Below are 21,512 nucleotides of genomic sequence, written 5' to 3'. Positions count from 1 at the left end.
TATATTTATATTTTTATATATATATAAAAAAGCACTTGGTTTCCAGGGGCATTCATAATGAGGTCCACAGTGTTTAGAACTTAAAATTCTTTTTCTTTGTTTGGAACAGTGTTTTAAAGTTTTGTTTTAATTAAAAGACAGTCTTAAAGCATGTTGGACTTCAAAAACATGAGTTTGTTCATGTCTTCTGGACTGAGTAGCCGTCTCCTTTTGATTAAGAGAGCCTGCTCACACATATTTACACATTCGCTTCTGGCACCAACAGCAGGCACTGCTAGGAGCCAAAAGGCTAGCTTGGCTAGTTTTGTATGCTTTTGGGTAACACACGACCAGTACTGAAACAGGTCAGGGGTGGCCTGGAAGAGAGGTTCTTGCAAATAATCATAGACTTCATTTTTCCCGAACCAATCTTCTTCCTGAGCTGCTGTGGCTTCCCCTGCTGCCCGAGGCTTCTTGGTTGAAGGTTCAAATTCTGTTTCTTCTGCCCAGGACTCTTTCACCTCATTGATCAACTCACAGACCTTGCCAATGATCTCTTCGTGCTGGTACGGTGGGACGGGCCGCAGCTTCTGCTGAGGGTCTAAGATCATGGCTACCTTGTGTGCCGAATGAACTTTGAAGTTCTCTTTCAGCGCCTCCAAGAAGAGGTGGCAGAGTTTGCTGACTACGCCAGCATCGTTAGCTTTGGAAGTGAACAGTTTCTCCAGTTTGACGTAGGTGGGCAGTACCAGCTGCAAGGTGGGCCTGCGCTCGTTGCTCAGCTCAATCACTGCCTGTTTCACCGGGGCCAGAATGGCTGCCAGGTTGCTGAGCAGGTGTTTGTTTAGGTTTTGGATGAGGTTCATCTTCTTGGCCCTGCTGTAGAACTCGCAGATCTGCTCGTAGCGCTCGTGGACGAGCAGGAGGGAGTCGGTGACCGAGTTCCAGCAGGGTGGGGGAGAGGTCTCTTCCAGGGAGCCAAAGGTCTCCTTCGAGAGGCCCGTGGATCCTGCCAGATCTTCACAGACATTCAGGAGCTCGATCACTTCGTGCATATTGCGAGCCTGTAGTGTTCGCTTATTCAGCACGCTCTGCACTACTGAGTTCAAGGCACAGGCCGAACAACGCAAGCACATGCCTGCCTTGGAGAACGCAGAGGAATTGACTTTGCAGTCTGTGACGTACACCGTCCTGATCTCCGACATCACAAACTCCGAGAGCACGTTCTGTACCCAGTGGTGGATAAAATCACCATTATCTCGAATGTCTACACCCTTAATTCCCAGGACGTAACTCTTGATGTGGTTGCCCTCCACCTGATAAGCTGTCAGGATGTAGCAAGAGTCGGGGCCGATGCTCTGCGAGTGGCAGGTGACACCGATGCCAAGGCATGCGTTGCTGCCCAGGGCGCAGGTGACTTTCACCTTCACTTGGTTGTACATCCGAGGCAAATGCTTCAGAGCCAGTGTGTTGAAATTGCCAAGGATTTCGGTGACAGAGAAGGCACCATAGCGAGCTCCGCTATCCACCAGGGTCTGTGCTAGCTTGATGAATTCCTTCCCACTCACCACACTCAGAGCCCCAAGGTCAGTGCACATCACCCTCAGGAGCCTCTCGGCAATGTTCTGCCGCTCCTTCTCTGGGATCGCGCTGTTCCCTACCGAACCGCTCGCGGATGCTGCAGTGAAACAGAAGGAGGGAGAGAAAGTCCCGGATGAGAATTGCTCCTCCGCAATGGGAGAGGGGAGGAAGTCACAAAACAATTCTGAGAGAGACCTAAAGAGGTGGAACATGCCCAGATGGTGGGAGAGACATCTCCAACCCTGGATTTCTTCCCCCAAGTGTTTCTGGACAGAGGAACCTCCAGGAACAAGCCCTCTTCCTGCTCAGAGCAGGAAGGAACTTATCTGCATGCTTTCCCTGGTGCTTCTCAGTCTCAGTGACTGAGAGCACACACTGTCTACTCACAATCCAGCACTTTAATCAATGGCATCTCAGTGGTGTTCATTGAGGAACTGCCCAGATAAGTTATAATCACGTGTGCCATGTCCTGTCTACAGGTCACAGCTTAGCCCAGCTAGAAAGCTGGACATCTTTCCATTTTTGTGATTTGAGCCTTTTCTTTGAGACAGTTATTTTAAGAGGAGCTGCTTCCTCCATCATCTCAAACAGTACTGAAGCCCAAATTTCCATTTCTTCCTCTGAACTCCATCAACCCTACTTTTTGTGGCTGATTTCAGACAATGTGAATGTCATTTTTGGCCATACTGGAACACAAAACATCATGGTTTTGTATCACCCTTCCCCCAGGTTGCTCAGCTCAAGTGCTTTGGAACTGATTTCCCACAGGGCTGTATTTTACCTTTTCCCGTTCACAGGACGAGCTGGAGATCAAGCCAGACACTGGCTGCCTGCCAGCACAGGGAGTGACAGGTTATGCTTATGTCACACCATGATGACTGTATTAATTTTTTAACCTCAGGCAGGAAAGTCTGACCTTGGATCATAAGCTAACTATTTCCACGACTTCCCAAATGCATCTTTTCCTTACAAACCTTTCCTACTCCCTCCCCAGGGTTCCCAGTACTTTTTGCATATGAGTGCTCATGTAATGGGAATGTTCTGCAGGACAGCACTTGAATTACAGATGAAATCAAGCGCAGCTAGGCGAGACAAGGGCCTTGCGCAATGCCCATCACTGCTGCACCCTCTCTGACAGTCACTTGCTCAAGGCAGACAGGTAAGCCTGGGACAGAAGAGCAATCACTGCTACGTACTATTGTTGGCGTTATTTCTTTGGAGCTGTGGTTTCCACTTTTCTTCAACAACAGTTAGAGGTGATCTGGGCTGGCTAGAGGCAATATTGTTCTCGTTGTCAGCTGTGGGGCAAGAGACAGGGAGGTGTTAGAACCACAAGATACTAATGCTGAAAGCACAAAGAAAGGGAAACAGCACCCATCTGCTCAGCATTTACTTATGGTTTCCTCAACTAAGGTGACACCAATCTGTAGATTTTAAGCAGTTTTCAAGTGAGATGGCACAGTACCATCAGAAACCTTGAAAATTGCCTTTGGACTTGTAAGCTATCCCCTCCCAAAAAGCAGCTGAAATGACAGTGGCTTTTTCTGTGCATTGGTGACATTGATGCCATCAGCACACCTTAAGAAATATCTCCCAAGTCAACTGAAGTTGCACATCAGGAGGAACAGATGTTCCTTGTGCAGCCTAACTTGTGCAATTCACTTGCTTTTGAAAAGAAAAACAACTATTTATCCTTATTTTGCCTTGCTGCCTCTTTCTGCACCACAGGTGGCTTCCCTTTACTGTTAAGCACTTTGTTTTTCAAGCTATGCTCAACTCCTCTGGATCTAAGGATCTTATTACAATCTTCATATATGTTCCTCCCACTGTAGGAGAGGGCCAGTCTCCTCTCAGGCTGATCGCTGCTGCCTCAGACTGGAAAAAGAAAAAAAAAAGAACAAACCAAGTTTCTGGAGTGTGACCAAAGATCATTCCTCTCTATGGCTAAGAAGATACCTACTGCCCTCGGGATCTTTGTGGTCATGCTCCCATTTCTGTAGATGTAACTGGGCTAAACACTTTGGCTGCCAATCTGGTGGAATCTTTCAAGATCAGTAAATTCTGTATTGTATCCATGTTCTTTCCCCTCCTGTGCCCTGAGAACTTCTCCCCACCCTCTAGAGGAAATTTTCTAGTTCTTAGGATGCTTCACTAAGAAATCGTGCTCTGAAACAGGCTGTGAAGCAACAATAAAATGCACAATGAAGAAGGATGGAAGAGGAATGAGAAAGATGGGAGAGACTGATGACCAGGCTGAACAGAAGGATGGAATTAAAACCACAGAAGACAAAACAGGTCCTGTCCTCATCACAGCTGGACTCATCTAACCCAATTTTGGACATCTCTGTTAGGCACACCTCACTTCAAAGTGGCCCCTTGGGGCTCCTTTTACGCACAGTGGTGTAAAGCAGACTGAAGGGTGTGAGTCATTCACCCAGGCAGAACCAGATGCCTCTTGCAGTGTAGGACCCACCACGCTCTGAACTCACCTGGGGTCAATGACTTCTTCTCCACAGATTATAAAGGAGTCCAGGCTGACCAGCTCAGGCGGCAATATCTACAGCCTAGCCACACCAGCATGCAGTGAAATGAAGCCTGCCCCAGCACTCCAGAGAGCAGAGCATGAGTTAGAGCAACGCCTTCTTAAGGCACACCCAGGCACTTTGCTCTGCAGCCCCGGCTGACCTGGTGCTGGGCAGAGCAGTGGGCTGCCCATCAGAACACACAAGAGAGACAAAAGTTGCTCTCCTTTGTGTGTTGCAATGACCTGGGAGAGATGAGAGGCCAGCAAAGATCTAGAGACAAGCAATGATGGGATGAAACTCCAGTGACCTCTTCCGTATGAGCAAGTCCTCTCAAATTTGAGCCGCACTGCACATTAACTGCTGGGGCATTCATAGATCTTGCTGTTGAACAGCCACAGATTGCACAGTTGTTGTTAGGTCTGGGCACTGCACTGGCCACAGACTGGATCAATACCTAAGAGCAAACCAGGATAGGACAGAACCGGGGGAGACTCTGGGACTCCCTCGAGGACTGCATGTGCCCAGGGAATTCCCCGGTCACAGCTGGTACCTGGGGAGCACTGCCATGCTCAGGGCTGCAGCCAGATGTCGGTCTTTGCAGGTGTGGAAGACAAGAAAAGAGCAGGAGGTGCTCCAGTGGATGCCAGTGATCAGATACGACCCATCACTTTTTCCCCAGCATTTGCTTAGACCAAGTGCTCAGAGCTAATGCCACCACTGTCCACATCTCCAACCATCTGTGGGCAGGCAAAGGAAAATGCTGGTTGTCGCCTGCCACCTTTGTTTATGGTTCAGGCCTTCCTTGTCTTGGGGAGGGGCAGAGGGCGGGGGAGAAACCCTCTATATTTCATCTCCCCAACTCTTTCATCTATTTCATAATAATAGGGGACTTATTATGCAGAAATATCCACTGGCATTCAATATGGCATTAATGAGATTTGTGCATTTCAGCCTCATCTTCCTTATCAGGCAGTCTGTGAACTACACAGATCATGGTTCCTTAGTTTCTCTTCATGCCTACAATCCTTTAATCCAGGTTCAGCCTAGCTGTCCTTTTATTTTTTTAGCTATAGATTGTAGGAAGGGCATTATTATATGGTAGCACTCGACCTGAACAAAGTACTCTAAAAGGAGCCAAAGCTATAAATTGTACAGTGTAATTACAGAACAAATTCCTTTGCCTGGTGTTCTGCTGTTCTGTTTCTGCCTTTCAGCCTCCAATTTATATTCTAATTGCTTCTTCTCATTGTGTAGCTCCTTTATGGAGCTATAATCTCTCCTTATTACCTTCCAGCCTCCAGGCTCAGCCCTCTGAATGCCTCAAGAGCCGGTATGTCCCTGCTTTTGCTCCTGGAGGCCAGCAGCACGTTCCCCACCTTCAGTCACTTGAGAGAGGGGCTCAGTGGATGCATCACGTGTAGTTGGAAGAGATTAGCCCTTCGCATCAGACATGATAAGCCAAACTGGACTCCTGAACACATTCACTGAGGGAGTAGTCGACCCGTATGCGCTCCTTGTATCTGCATCCCCATAATGAAACACTCCTTGAGCCAGGCACGTGGACTGGTGTCAACGGCTACTATGCCAGTGTCCCCAGTACGTGGGTTCTATGCCACCAGTTCTGCTGACTACTGCAAGGTCTCTGCAACCCCCAGACTTCAGAGATGTTGTGCCAATACCGTTTCTTCGATATGAAAATCCCCAAGCTCTGACAGGCTAAAAGGCAACAAGCTGTGACCAGAGTAACTGCAAGTCCTGTGTCACCTCCCCTGTTGCTTGCTGCAGCCCAATATCCAGACCTGGACACCCCCAGAGCTGTCTGTAGCTTTCACAAGTCTTCGTTTTGTTTTGCCCTCATCCCACACCAGTAAATATCGCGCCGCTCGCCCCCAGCTGTGCAGATCTGGAGGAAGGGCTGCTGTTCCCTCCAGGGGAAGGGGCATGAGCACAGGACTGGCAAGCGCCACGCACAGAGATGCCAGAGCAGGGGACAGCTGCTTTCGCAGGGGGCAGCCTTGGTGACGCCTGGAGAAAGCACTGAAAGAAAACACGTACAAGCTGGTTGTCGCTATGCCAGCGACATCTGGGGGAAGCAGTGAAACAGAAGACGGTGACTTACAAACAGAGCAGGGAGAGATGAGAAAATCCTGAGTTTAACAGGAACAATCCTGAGTTGGAGAGAGGGGATCTCTGCTGACGCTGCATGTGTCAGATCACTGATACCTGCTCCCTCCAGCCCTGCTCTGTGTCCAAAGTAACCCAGGTGAGCATGCCCAGGCCACGGGCCACTTGTAAAGAAGAGAGAAAGAAGACGCTGCAGACAGCACTAGCTTAAAATTTTCAATGGCTCACACCTTGCCAGTGAGTTGCCACTCTCCCCTTTTACCCCCTAGCCTTGGTCCCCCTTTTCAGCTTCTCTACTCCTGTCACCAAGAGCTACAACTCAAAATGCCGCGTTTCAGTACCAGAGACCAGAACAAGGAACAGGACGGCCAGGACGCAGCTTGGAGGCAAGCAGAAATTGCCACCAACAAAGAGCAGGAACAGACCCCAACACCACGGAGTGACAGCAGCCACCACCCTGAGTCGGGGAACACGACACATTAACTAGCTTATGCTCTAAAAGAAAATATCCACAAATCTCATACCTTCTTATACCAAATCACCCTAAATGCTATTCATACTCATTATAAAGATGATACTGAATAAATAAAGTAGCTGCTGAACATCCCATAAACCCTTCACTAAGATTTGCCAATGAGAACTGAACTGGAACCGGGGAACCGCATGGATGAAGAACTCAAGGGACACTCATTAAAACTAGGACTAAAACTAAAACACAGAACAAGATAAGAACTTTGATGAGAATTACTGTTACAGAATGGAAAATATGTTTTTCCTCAAGCCACTGGTCCTCCCGTGCCACTCTACTCAGGGCTTACCTGTAAAGCGAGGGCACATGCAAGCACTGAGCCTGTATCTCATGAGAACAGCTGACAGAGAACACAGGTTTTTCGAAGGTGAATTAATTTGTAAACCTGTGTTGATTCACTTGAATTTTCATTCAAGAGGAAAAAAAAATAAATATTCTGCCAATATATATTAAAAAATCCTATTCCTACATTTTTGAATATTTTGAATGCTGTCCTTGAAACAGCTTTGGCTTTGAAATGTTAAAATCACCTCTTACATATTGAGATAGAAAACAAAAAAGGTGGCTTAGAAACAAAGTAGTGGAACTACTCCTCAGAATTTTCTTTTGTAGATAGCTGAGAAAGTAATGAATACGACTGATGAAATGGCAAATTCTTCTTCTGAGAACACATTTCAGTTTTGCAGAACTCCAGGAGCCACAAGCACGGAAAAGGACTTGTGTAGGCAAAGGCTCTGCTGCCCTGCAAGCACTGTTGCTTTGTTTGCTTCAATGAGAACTACTCTTTTTGCAGGAAGAGAGATTTAATCTGCTGTAGGAGTAACCCACTAACGCTTACGCAATGAGCATTCCCTAGATACCTCTGGATAAAGGGAATGAGCAGTTTGACGTGCTCTGTGTGGCACGTTTCCTCTCTTCCTGTGGAAAGGAGTAATATCTGTGTGATACCCTGAGCCTTGCATTGTTGCAGCCACTTCTATGTGCTTCAGCCTTTGAGGTTTTTGGGTGTTTTTTTTTTTTCTTTCTGCAGGTGAAATTACTGGGGCTTTGGAAACCGTGAGCACAGAAAGCTCTATTGACACACAACGGGGTCAACATCAGGTATCAGCGCAGACTTTAATTCTCCGCTTTAAGGGAGTCGAAGTGCCCAGCTTACCTGCGTGGGACTGCATGTGCTCCAGGAGATTGTTATAAAACTGGAACTGGATTCCACAAGCTCCACAGGTGTAAGGCTCTGTTTGGGAGAAATCAGTTCAGAAGAATTATACAAAGTATGCAGGGAAGCAGCACACGTGCATACTTCAGTTTGTACAGTAGCGGGGCAGCGCCGTAGGGCCCGGTCCTTGTTACCGCAGCCCACGTGTGCCCATCACAGCAGCTCCTCAGAACCGAACCCGCAGGGCTCGGGCTGTGGTTCGGGAAAGCGCTAGGGCACGTCACTGCTTCCTGGGCTGGGGGCAGGCATTTATCCACGTGCTTCCCTCCACTGCCAGGAGAAGGTCTGGCACCGCAGAGGGACAGCTCGTGCGCTAAAGCGAAGCACCTGCCGGGGTGTGTGTGTGATCTCGTGAATCTGCACAAAGATTTGACAGGCTACACACTGACCGGGCTTTACCAGCTCATGCCTGCTGCAGGCTGTTTTAAGCATATCCTTGTTCTTTTTAAAGCTTGAAAGCAAAGCATAGTGAATTGATTTGACATCCAGTTCTGTCACATTCCAGTCTCTGCTGCCTTTTCTGAGTAAGACAAGGAGTACTGGGTTGTGAAAAATCCTGTTGATCAGAAGCTGGGGCACAGAGAAGTGCCATGGGGAAACTTAGCATCATTTTTTTTTTTTTTTTTTTTTGTGGCTGTCAACAAGTGCAGTGAGACTGGGGAACTGTGAATGCCACTGGGCTCAGTGGCAGCAAGTTGCCGGGGTTAAGCAGAAGTGGAAGGGAAGAAGCACAGAAACCAGAGCTGTGCCAGAAGGCTGAGAGCAGAGCAGGAGAGCCATGTTGCCAGAGTAATGTGGATGAGCTGGAGTCAGGAAAAAGCTGGGTGCAGAGCTCCCTCAGGAGCTGAAAGATATGTTTAGTTCTTTTCTAACATGTATGTTGAAAGTGCATTTTTTCCACTGAATTAACCTAATAGCGAATGTTTGCAGTTGCTCGTTTAAACAGCATTAGTCGAGCGCATTAGTTGACAGATGGAATATCAAACGACAGTGGCTGAAGTACGTTAACATTGCATTTTGCTTCTGTACCTCCAGATACACCAGCACACTGCCACCGTTTATGCTGTGGCATTCTGTTTCCTAACAGCAGCATGGACAAGTGCAAGCATTTGGTATATAAACAACTTTGCATATAAATGTCTGGCACACACACAGAGCAAGGTCTATTGCTACAATATACCAGAAATCTGCATCTACATTTGAAGGGAAAAACACGTTCTGCACCAATGAAACTTAAGAAATCTATTGCACATAAGCAAAAGCACCAGCATCCAGGATGGAAGAACGAAAATACAGGAAAGCACAAGCCTGACTTGGCTATAATCTGCAAGATGTCTATCTCAGGTAGCAAAACCCAGAATTCATCAGATGGCTACAGGAAGCTGCGAGGAAAAACATAAAAGAGACCATAAGCAGTTTGTATAAGCTATACTTATACGCCGTAAGGTTAAACACCCTGCTGTGCCCTTCCCACAGAACCTACAGCCCTCTAAAAAGATGGAGCCAGCTCCATCCAGAGGAGCTGTGCTCAGTGCTTTATCTACCTTTCTGTATTTTCTTGGGATGCTACACCTGTGGTTTGGTGTAGTGAGGAAGTTTGGAAATACTGTACTTAAGTAACTGTGCTTGTGAAAAAAGGAGAAGACTTTGGCATCTGAGTAGTAGAATTTCAGCACAAGGAGAATTAACATGGACTGGGTGTTTCTGTTGAAGTCATCAGTGGTGAAATATCAGTTGTGGTAAAATGCCACAAAGAGGTACAATGTAACCTCATTGTTTAGACTCCTTTTTTAATTATCAGAGAGGAGAAGACCCCACATGGGTGCAAACCATCCCTCTTAGATACATACTTCCATGTCAGATCATTTGTGTTACGGGTGCACCTATTTGCCTCTGGAACCTAGACTGCTCAGATGGAAATGTCTCAAACGAAGTGGGTTGACTCCCCCTTCAAGTGTCAAAATTAACATTTGATTTATCGAACAAAAGAAGTCACACTCCAGAGAGGCTGCTGAATGCTGCTGACAGGTTCCTGGCAGGGTCAGAAGAGCTCCAGTGCTGCAGCCAGGGCAGCTTACAAAGCTTCCACCCCTGTTCTTTTCCCCAGGGCTTTGCTGGAGCCCCTTCCCTTGTAACAGAGTTGGAAGAGCAGAACATGCTGTACATGTCAGGTGCTTCAGAAAGTCTGAATTTCAGAGATGTCACACCGCGGCTCTCTGGGACACTTTCAGGTCTCCGTGTGACATTTACACATACGCAGGCACATGCATTCCCTTCTGTCATCTCTGCCTGTGGTAACCTTCGCCAGAAAAAGTGGTGGCAGAGCAATCCATCCTTCACTGCTGCAGTCCAAGGACTTGGTTCTCTGCTCCCAGACAAGTACACGAACTCCACGATTCCCCTAGAAGCAGGTTTCCAAGTAGCCACCAGAACAACTCTTCCCCTAAGCTCTGTTACAGGGCTCCTCACTGGGAAGCAGATCACTGCCATACATCCAGCACCCTCCGAGCAGCACACGCTCACATTCATTTTTCTCTCCTGTTTCATTACATCCTCACATTTCCTTCTGAGCTTACTTTGTCTCACGGAGCTGCTTTACCTTCTTCCTGTTATATTCTCAGCTATTTTATCACCATCAAGCTGTGTTGTCCTTCTAAGCTCTCCCCTTGCTGACTCCCCTTCATTCCTGACCAGTTTTTTCTGGGTTCTCCCCATCTCCATCCATCATGTGGTGACCATCAAGGTCATAGAATCATCAAATCATTAAGGATGAAAAAGACCTCAAGGATCATCAAGTTCAACTGTCAACCCAACACCACCCAACCCACTAACCCATGTCCCCAGGCACCACATCTACATGTTTCTTGACCCCCTCCAGGGATGGTGACTCCACCACTTCCCCGGGCAGCCTGTTCCAATGCCTCATCACTCTCTCGGTGTTTCCACAGTTCTTCATCTCAAGCTCCTCTGCCACTCCAACATACTGCATATACTGCATACTCAGTGCACTCAGTGACTCTGAAAATTGTCTCATTTGTAATTCTTTTCAGAAAAATCCAGTTGATTTTCATCCTGTTTCCAAAAGCCTCTGGAACCAAAACCACTGTTTACTTTCAAAACCTCATTTTGTGTTCTGAAAATGATAAAACCTTTTCTAAATATTTCTGAGATAAAGAGCCATAGAAATCTACAGTTTGCCACAAATGAAAATGAGTTAAGTAAAAACTAGGGATAGAATTTAAATTCATCTAACAATTCAAAAGTCTTTCCAAAGGGAGGAGGAAAGAGGCACTTGGGAGGATGTGCAGAATCCCCATGGAAATGAATGAACTTGCTTTACTTCCCAGGGCTTCATACTTCGGAGATTTCAGCTTCTAAGTCCCTTACGCTCCACAGGCAGAGAGCTGGGGTCAGGCTGGCTGGAAGGAGGGTGGGATGCATCAGTGCTAGGAGAGGGAGAGGGATCTGGAAGGTGGAGAGAAGAAAGAGGCAATCTGTACCTGAAACCCGGCAAAAGCCACTGCTGGAAAAGAACTGCTCATCTGGGCTGGTACACACAGCGAGGAAATCTCCCCTCCCTTTGATTTCTCCTCGCAACTTAAAGGTAGAGTCAACGGGAAAAGTTGTCAAAACTGAACACCCCTGTGAGCCACACTTGTGCCCCCTTCTCCCTCCTGGGGGCATACACCCCTCTACACCACTGCAGGACCTCTGCTTTTCCCTCCCCAGGGGGAATTTCAGCTCTCCTCTTCCTCGCTCAGCCTGAGGTTTGCAGCATCCAGGAGGGATCTGTTCTCCGTCAGCTGGTCTGAGCTCAGCAAGGGGCTCACAGGTCCTCCCATGACTGCTGCCATCGGCGAACCTCTCCTGTCCCTTTCGGCTTTGCTGGTGGCACTACAAGGAAAACTGGGACCATTTGTTCAACCCCCTGAGAACACCTGTGCTCCCCAACAGCCCCAGTTGGTTCGGGTGGCCAAGACAGGCGTTATGTACGAAGAAAGCAGGAAGAGTGGCTGTGCAGCCAGCTCAGAAACGGCGCAGAGACCTCCACCTGCAGGACCGCCCAGACAGCCTGTCACACGCTGCTGCAAACCTTCTCCCTCACCCCCTCAAACCCTTCATTATTTCTCAGGAACCAATTCCTCCTGCTGCTCCACATGTGAGGGGGTGGGAATTGTGTCAGGAACAACAGTATCCCCTGTCGATGAGAAAAAAACAGCCTTTCATCCACTTGCTCAGACAGGCTCCTGGCTCTCACCGGGGCCCATGGGCCTCTTCATAATGCCAGGTGCTGCAAACTTCCTAGCTCTGTTCCCTTGGCGTGGGCTGGGGAGGAGGGTGCTCTGCTTTTGCCAAACTTCCTCGGTTTGCATTCCCCTGGGCTGGTGCAGGACGTGGGCTACATCATCCCAAGATCCCACCAACTTCCAGTGGGCAGGCAGGGCTGCCGCACTCACACAACCTCCCTTCACGCACGGGAATGGAGGATAAATTCACCAGGCTGCATCAGGAGCTTTCCCCTCTTCTCCTTATTCCGCAGCTCACTCCTGGTACCCACTGCTCAGCCTAGAGCAGGCGGCTGATGGGGAGGGAGGGTGGGAAAACAGCCCAAAGCCCAAAAGCTCACGCACACAGCCACAGAAGGTGGAAGGAGATAGAGAGCTCACACGCCTTCAGAGTACTCTGCCTTTACTGTCTGGAATCCCGGGTTTTGGTTGCTCTTGCTTTGTTGGCCAGGCTGTGACCCAGGAACAATTCCTGCAGCTGGCACGTAGCAGTCCGTGGCCTCTCTGCTACTGACTGCTGCTTGTACATCCTACAAAAACTTCACATTAACAGATAAGCCATTAAGATGCTGCAATGCTCAATTCTAAACCTGTAGCCCAGCATTCTCACACTTTGCTGAATGTCTCAGAAGATGAAATGCCAGGCTGCTATTGTTCCTCTACCCACCTCCAGAAAGCAAGCCAGAAAACAAAGCCAAGACCAGAGCCATGAAGCTGGGGCAGCAGTCAGAGATGATGCATTTTCTGCAGGTCTTGGGATGTGTCTCAAGCTCTCCCATGGGTTCGTATTCAGCCACAGCTACGATGCACTTTCCTGCAGCAGCAGGAAAAGCTGGAGAGCCTGTGCAGCAACAGAGAAATGGCTCTGCCTGAGCCCTCACACAGGCTGCAGTGCGGGGAGCCTTGCAAAGCAAGCCTCTGGGCATCTCCTACCCTCTGTGTCCTGCCACGTGGCTGAGCTGCATGCAAGAGGCTTTCATAGAATCACAGGATGGTTTGGGTTGGAAGGGACCTTAGAGATTGAGTCCCCCCCCCTGCCATGGGCAGGGACACCTCCCACTAGCCCAGGTTGCCCAAAGCCTCATCCAGCCTGGCCTTGAACCCCTCCAGGGATGGGGCATCCACAGCTGCTCTGGGCAACCTGGGCCACTGCCTCACCACCCTCACTGTGAAGAATTTATTTCTAATAACCAGTCTAAATCTGCCCTCTTCCAGTTTAAACCCATTACCCCTTGCCTCTCACTGCATGCCCTTGTAGAAAGTCTCTCCAGCTTTCCTGTAGGGCCCCTTCAGGTACTGCCCCTTTGCTGCAGAAGGGGTGGGAGCAGGCTCTAGGTCTTCACAAGAGGACAGAAATCATGAACTGGACTCTCGTTCAGCCTGTCACACCAGCCCTGCTGTCTCTCTGGCAGTGTGTTCAGAAGCTTTTCTGCAATCCTGCAGCCTAAATTTGTCATCAGAAAGCCTGTGCATGAAACAGCAAACGTTGTGTGGGCCAGACGTGAGAAGGCAGGGCAAGGGTACAACATTTAGCACACGACAAGTGACCGGCTGCACAGCACCTACCCGGTCCATTGCTGTCTGTCCACCCACCACCATCACCTACCTCCTCCTCTGACCCCTCCTTCCTCACTGTCTGTCCGCTTCCACTCCGAGCTGGTGGCACAGACCCAGCAGGTTCTTCTCGAGCCGTGCGAGCCGTTGTTGTGCTACACGCTCCTTCCACGGCCTGCCACGCAGCGGAGCGGACCCCAGCGCTCGGAGGTGGCCGTCTCTGTACCGGCAGCGCTATCCTCTCTGCAGCAACGTGAGGATCGCACTGTGCTGAGCCAGGATCCCGACTCTGTACACTCTTGTGAGGCAAAATATTTGAGAATTTGGAAGGATGAGGAAATCACTCAACACGCTCCATCTGCCAGCAGGAAAGGGCTCCTCTGCAGCCAGCTGATCTCAATGAGTCTGACTCTTGTTCCCGAGTTTTCCCACAATGTAGAGGGGTTGCGTAGCAGAAAGCACAAACTAATCCACTGCAAGCAAGCAGTGCTGCTGGAACTGCAAACACTCATCTGAGGGCACTTCCAGCAGCCTCTTGCAAGCTCAGCCTGGAACTCAAGCATTGCAGCGTCCCCAGGCAATGGCATCTCATTCTCCGATCAAACACCAAAGAGCATTTCTCCCCCAAAAGAAGAGACATTATTCTGTGACGCACTGGGTGTTGGCTGCTGAGAACAAAGCACTCCCCTAAAGCATCCTGCCCCAGAAAAATGGACCTGCTTTGCGAGCCAGGCCTCCCTCCGCTCTGAACGAGACATGCTATCGCAGCACCCTTACTGGCTGCCCAGGTGCTCTCTGAAAACACCTCTACAGAAACCTAAAACACCAGCAGCTGCTGAAGCCTCCTCAGTCTCTTGAGCCAGACAAAACTAACACTCACAGATGGTTGCACAATTTAAAACACCTTTCCCCAGGGCTATTATTAGACACTTTTATTAGTGCTTTACATACACCCAGTGAACACGGCTCCAGGCGAAGGCAGCAGGCTGTACAAGCCAAGAGAGAGAAAAACCAGCATTTGTGCTTAGGTTAAATAAATCACTCTAATTCCCACCTTAACTCTCATTGCCACATCTAAGCCAGAGAAAATAGCAGAGCCTGGGTTGAGGCCAGGAATGAACATGAGTCGAAAGCTTTCAACAGAAAGTTTCAACAGACAATGCCCCGAGCTGCTCGTGCAGGAGTGAAACCCAGCAGCCAGCTCCAGGAGCGATGGCAGCGCAGGGAGCGGGCCCCCAGGCAGCCCTCTCAACAGCAAAGACCCACATTTCAACACTTCTGTCCACATTTTGATGAAAAACAAACGCAGAAGAACTGTAAGGGAAAGGTCTCAACGCTTTCGCCCAATGTTTCCATTGGCTTTGGCTTTAATAACTGTAACTGCATCTTCCTGTACCTTTGACACAACCTGATGAAACAACACATTAGCGGCAGCCTCCTAGGAAAGTGTCATCACACAGCAAAATAAGTGGAAATTTCTTCAAAACAGAACTTCTGCCACTTACACCCATCTCAGACAATAAGAGGTGCTACATAAAAAGGTGCAATGAAGCAAACTTTAAAAAGGGGCATCCCGAATGCATCAAGGTTCTTAAATTTGTTGGCACTAATTTGATTTCTCTTCCAGCGTGAACTCTCATGTTCTGAATAAAGCTCTGACTTCTTTCTCAGCTAAGTGTCCTCTGCCACTGTGGCCAGGCTCAGGGTGCAGCACCCAGGGCTGTCCTACAACAAGGGACAGCAGTCCTGGATCATAAACGGCACAGACAGGACAACCTGTAACATCCAGACCCAAGCCAAGCAGTAGCCAAATGCACTGTGAGGCAAAGGAAGATGCTTCATCTTGAAATACCCAAGGACAAGGGGCAGAATCTCCAGCAGAGACCCCCTGTATCTGCCCATCCCAAACATGCTCTCCTTCCCCTCCCGCTTGCTCGCCGCCGTGCCCTGGGCTCCCATTTCTCACCTGCGCTCAGGCCAAAGGGAATGGTCTCTGCAAAGGTGTTTAGGGAGCTGAGCCATGAAGACAAGTCTTCCTGTGCGCAAATGTAACTTTAAACATGGGTTCATTTTCAGTCTGCAAACCTGGGCCTCTCAGAACACGTATTATTGGCGTACTTCACAAACCTCTCAGAAGGCTGTAAGTTTAGTCTAAATGGTCTAGCAGCCACACAGTGCACAGAAACACACCAAAAGATTTCTGTTGCATTATACCTGAAACCAGAGCCACACAAGTCAGGTATTTTGTTCTTTGACACCTGGACTCATAACAACAACAAAAAAAATTTATTAATGAAAAATGCTAACAGGGCAGGGCAGCACGGCTGCAGGTTGGAAGTCCCTGCCTCTGTGCACCACAGACATCCATCACACTTACTTTGCAAAAGCGGGAAAGGATTTGAAATCAGGGGACTTGCAGTTTCTGCAAAAAAGAAAGAGATTTAAATATTGCGACTGGCAGAGACCTTGCTGCATGCTACACAGCTCTGCCTATCTGCTCGCTGATCCTTATCCTACTCCGCACTTCCAGATTTAACTGTGGCCGGATGAGGGTCTCTGTTCACTACAAATTACAACATGTCCAGCTGTGAATTTTCTCTCTCAGTGTCTCACTAAGTTTCTCATGGCTAGGAATCTGCACCTTTCCTTCCCATTTTGCAATGTCCAGAGATTTTAACGTACACCCTGTGCTACAGTAACGGAAATAGTCAAGTAGGAAGGAACAGCAGAAAAAACTAAAGGTGCAAGAAATCCTTTACAAATTGTTTTTTGATGCCCCAGATGCAAATTCCCAGATTCACCATGCAGCTTCCTCAAATGGAAGCTGGGAAGGAAAACCAGGGTGTCTCAGCCTCTCTGGATGGTATGGCAAAGGAGAGAGTTCCTAAGCAGTGCATGTTCCTCCAGGCTGAGAACATACTGTCGGGCACACCTTGCACATCGCCTCTCTTTAAGGAGTGACTGAAAGGAACAGAAACCCTGGATGCTCCACAAGCCCATGGTCAACCAGGGGCCACCTGCATCCGCCCTGCGGTGGACTGGAGCAGAAGCAGTGATTCCCAGCGCCTCAGACCCTGTGCAGTTTCCTACAGTTTCCAGGTGAGGTCCTTTAGTGTCAAACCCCTGCAGAGGGGAAGAAACCATCAGAGTTAAATATTTAGTCATCAATTCAGTTCATTTACAGAAAGGTCCTAGGTGCAAAGTTCTGAATTGACGCATCGGTGAATGTCAGGGCTGACGGACTTGGACTGGTTTGCTCGGAAGGAAAACTTAACTCAGTAACCGCATAGGTCAAGCACAGTGAGCCTTCATGCTCAATATTTCAACATGATGAGGACCTGAGCTGCTGAAGAGGGCTTCAGCTGGCAGGGCCAACCAGTACGGAATGAAGATGAAGGCATGGGTGATGCTGGGCAGAGACATGAGTAGACAGTGCTATGGAAAGGGAGGCACGGGAGGCACCAGCCGGATGCAGAATGCTGCTGATTGTGTAACACTCTATTACCCAGCGTCGCACTAGAGTGCTATCTGCACCTGGTGAGGTCTGCATCTGGGGGAAGATCTTCACTGAAACAGGTTCTTAATCCTGTCTTACCGAGCAGCTGAACAGGACAGGCTCCTCTAGGTACCATTCTTTCACTCCTCATGCTCTCTGTCTCTACTCGGGAAGCGTTGTCCTTATTCAGTGAGCACATGGATGCTCACTGGACCGTCCCACGGCTTCAGGCTTTAAAGGGCTCTTTCAGAGCCCCAGGGCAAGTACGCTTTTGAGGGCCAACACCCGACATTTTACCATCCCTCCAGAAGTCAACTTGATCTGGAAGAGGCACACAGCACTGGCATACACCACTTAATCCACTGCGATGGATTCTCAACGTACTGTCTGTCTGCTTTCCAACCAAAAGCGCTATCGTAGTCTCCTCTTTATGCCTGACTTCCTATGCACATGAAAACCATTGTCGGTCTGCAATAGGAGTTCAGGCCACTGGCTAAACACTGCTACTACGGTATTTGAAGTGAAGAAAGACTGTTGGGATTTTTCTGGTCTTCATATTATGGGTCATTTTGTGATCCATGCACTGTAACATCCCTGCCTCAGCACAGCCAGTCCCACTAGAGCCAACTACTCACAGAACAGTCACACAAGTGTCCTCGTTCGAATAATTAATGATAATTTGGCTTGCTCTGGGGATTTGCTGATCTTTCACTCCACAGATTCTCCATGCAAAACTGAAACAGGAGTTCACCTTTTTCTGCCCACACATTGGTCTATCAGACTCTTTTTGCCATGTCCTGCACAATATCTGTGCTTGAAGACTGCAATCCACAGCTTGCATTACTGGCTGGCTGTTCCCAATTTTGCTGACTGCTTACATTCTTGCCTCAATGTCTTTCATATGTATTGTCTCGATGTCCTTCCTGGTGTCCCAGAGCTCTTGAGCAATTGGCAAGATTTCACCCACAGAGACTTGCTGCTGAGCGGTTATTTTAACCCAGATATCTTTCTTCCTGTCTACACGTTGCCTGTTCAATATGACAAATCTGGAACAACCTAAATTAATGTGGCACCAGAAATCAACAGTTCATTCCTGCAAACCTCAATCCCCTGCAAATGCCCAGTGGACACAGCAACTCTTACTTATGCAACGGAGCAAAGCGACACTTTCTGAACTGAAGCCTTTCCCTATGTTACTCTTTTAATGGTGAGAACTGCATTCCGATGGTAACCCTTCATCTGGGCACATCATTTTCAGGCTGCTTTGAAAAATGCAGCTCTGTGCATGTGCAGTTGTGTTGCCCCTTGGTCAGCAGTACCTGTGCTCAGCACAGCTTAGTTATGACTGTGGGAGCTCACACAGCAACAGCTCCCCACCCCTCTCTTTTCCTCACTCCTCAAACTTGGTCATGACCAGGCTTGGACCTTCCAGCTCAATGGAAAGGCAGCAGGAGCAGGCTCGTACCGTTCACAAACCAACCAGTAGATGAGAAAGAGATGTACCAAGAGATGAACCACTTGAATGGGATCTGTATTTTGTGCTTCAATCCAGCTGACACAACCTGTAAGAGATTTGGGTGTGTCTCAGGCGGCAGAGGCGTAGGGGGGTGGCTGTGCCAACATCGGACTGGAATCAACAACCGAGAATCGTTGTGCCCCAAGGATTAAAGCTGTATTCACCCACCAGAAATCCTAGCCTAAGAGTCATGTCTTCCCAGAAGAAATCCAGCCAGATTTGGATGTGCTACACGATCACCGGACTACAGAGAAAGAACAGAAGAGGATGTACAGCCAACAAGAGAGAAGGAGGAAGATCCCAGTGTTTGTATGTATCACATCTAGCTGACTCCTGCCACGTGAGTACCACAACCACCTGCACTTTCAGTGCAAAACAGCTTTTTTGGTCTAGCTGGCAGTTTGAGGATGTGAATATCCTTTCTGTATAGTGAGATCATCCATCAACTCAAGTCTCACGAACACACAGTACTGCTGACAACAATCTCAATGTCATGATGCAATCTGCTTCATCCCAGGTCTGGCAGCAGCCGCTGCTGGGTGTTTTTGTCTGGCTTTCCCTTTGGGTGCACCGGGGACCAGTGTAAGGGCGAGAGCAGGAGCTGAACTCCTGTTACTGCAACAAAAGCTGCAAAGGGCACTCGAGCAGACATCATCTCTGCCCCCATCACCACCAAACAGAGTTTCAGAGGAGATTTATGTCACGAGATTAACGCCGATTTGCACTATGCCTTTTTGCTGCTTTCCATAAAACTAAAGGTTAGTTCTGCTCAGTTGCTGAGCAAGACAGACACACTACCCATTCCTGTTTAACAGACCACCCAGTTTAACACACACTAAAAATACTGCTTTTATGTGGCAAGTGGTGAACAAGACATTTCTAATTATCCTTCTGCTTGAAACAGATCCATGCTACAACTGGATGGAAATCAGGAGCCATAATATATTGTAGGATGCTGCTTATGTACGTTTGCACTAGCTAAATATAACCTACCCGTGCTGCATACATAGGAAATAAAGTGTACTACTGAAAAATGTTTTGCACTTAGAACGGATTCACCAGAAAGAAAAATAGCACAGAAGATCAGGCAATGACAGACTAACTAGTCTGCCATTTCTGAAAATCCCACTAAGCGCATGTTTGAAATTTGGTCCTATGTCCTTTAAATTCTCAGAACTGGCACTTCTCAGACTTTTCCAAAAAGTTTGACTTCTAAATCGAAAGGAGGAAATTAATTTTTTTTTTGTCTCAATCTCACCTCATCTTGGCATGAACTGCTTCAAAAAAGAAGATATTTTCCCTGCCCCTCTACCCAGTCTGAAATAAACAGTGGAAAGAAAAGCTTCCCTGTGTCAATATGAATGAAAAGCACTGCCATTTCAGAAACTGTACATGCTAAAATTTGTTCCACTGGAACTTATGACAGTAATAGTTACCTAATGCAGCAGATTAATTGAGACATATTTATACAGCTTAAATCAACCTCGAAAGTTAAAAATATTTCCCAATTCCCTACATAATTTTAAATGTTGTCTCTTTCACGTTCCTAACGTCTAGCAAGTTTAGACAGCGACAAATACTGTCAATTTCAATGAGCTGTTTTTCTTTTGATGGCTGTATTTGAAGTTATCTAAAGAACTTTTTTTTCCCTTTTTGTTTTCTTTTTCTTCTTGAAGTCTCACAGTTTCCTTCCTCCCTCTTGGCCTACAGATAGATGGTATAACTGCAAAATCTTCATTTTCCTAAGGAGTCATCCATAGCGTCCAAACCAACAGACCAAAGCTGGATTATGCTGTAAACACTAAGAGATGGTTATTGTCCCTGAGGCTTTCCAAAATCAGACAAGAAGTGAGACAACAGAGAGACCCAAAAGCTTGGGAAGTAACACACGTGTGGTTCGACACTCCATTGCTGCAGGGCCAAGCCGCAGACGCCAGGCAAACGCTGCTCTGCCCACTCCAGCTGCACATGGTGGAAGAGGAACGCACTACATGTATTTGCCCCTGTTGGGGGCTTTTTCCTTCCCAGGTTCAGGCTGAAAATCACTAGCTCTTCAAGAAGAGTGTTTGACAAGCTGGCCTTCAAGTATTTTTTGGAATTTAGTACAGAAAAAACCCTGCCCATGTCAGGACCCTGCAAAATGACCACCACCCAGGAGCGCCTTCTTGAAAGCAGCTTCACAGCATCTTAGATGATTAACAGTTTACACATCACAACAAGCCAATTCCATCTTTTAGGATCAGCTCATATCATTGTTTTCTGGACCTTGCTTAGTTCAGCAGTGAAAAATCACAAGCTTCACGCAACTCCGGACCTCTGCCTTGGCCACCTGCGCTCCAGAGGCAGCCAAAGGAAGCAATCTGCACATTTTAGCAGATACTATTTTTAAAGCACTGTGAAACTTACAGGTTTCAGCAACAAGGAAATGTCAAGGGGCTGTGGAGACTCCTTCCCATTAATACAAAGGACACGCACCCAATCGTGAGGTGGACGGCAGATAAACAGTCCTTGTCCATCCACTCCGCGGCTCCATCATGCCCAGCTGGGAAAGGGACGTTCTGATAGTAGATGGGACCGAAACACAGCCACAAAGCGGTGTTTGCCATGCAGAACAGGAGCTGTTGTGGTTTTATGGGCAGTAAGATGCCAGGTTACTCAGATAAGGCTCCCAGGTACCTGCACATTCACTATGACAAGGATTGGGGC

General features: G+C 48.0%; 1 protein-coding gene across 1 annotated transcript in view; it reads right to left on the bottom strand.

Annotated features, from left to right (window-relative positions):
* Nucleotides 1-6: 6 nt before the first annotated feature.
* ZNF618 (zinc finger protein 618) overlaps nucleotides 7-21,512 on the bottom strand; it is a gene marked incomplete at its 5' end in the record, with an annotated part of 35,170 nt that continues 13,664 nt past the window's right edge. Inside the window, 4 exons of the mRNA XM_010079238.1 lie at nucleotides 7-1,657; nucleotides 2,757-2,858; nucleotides 7,895-7,972; nucleotides 16,172-16,216. Coding sequence (XP_010077540.1) covers nucleotides 144-1,657; nucleotides 2,757-2,858; nucleotides 7,895-7,972; nucleotides 16,172-16,216 — 1,739 coding nt within the window. The remainder of the gene's footprint in view (nucleotides 1,658-2,756; nucleotides 2,859-7,894; nucleotides 7,973-16,171; nucleotides 16,217-21,512) is intronic.

This window comes from Pterocles gutturalis, unplaced genomic scaffold, assembly GCF_000699245.1.
Source record: "Pterocles gutturalis isolate BGI_N339 unplaced genomic scaffold, ASM69924v1 scaffold45773, whole genome shotgun sequence".
NCBI classification, from domain to species: Eukaryota; Metazoa; Chordata; class Aves; order Pterocliformes; family Pteroclidae; genus Pterocles; species Pterocles gutturalis.
The sequence above is the reverse complement of the archived record's forward strand: the minus strand, read 5'-3'. Positions and strand labels throughout refer to the sequence as shown.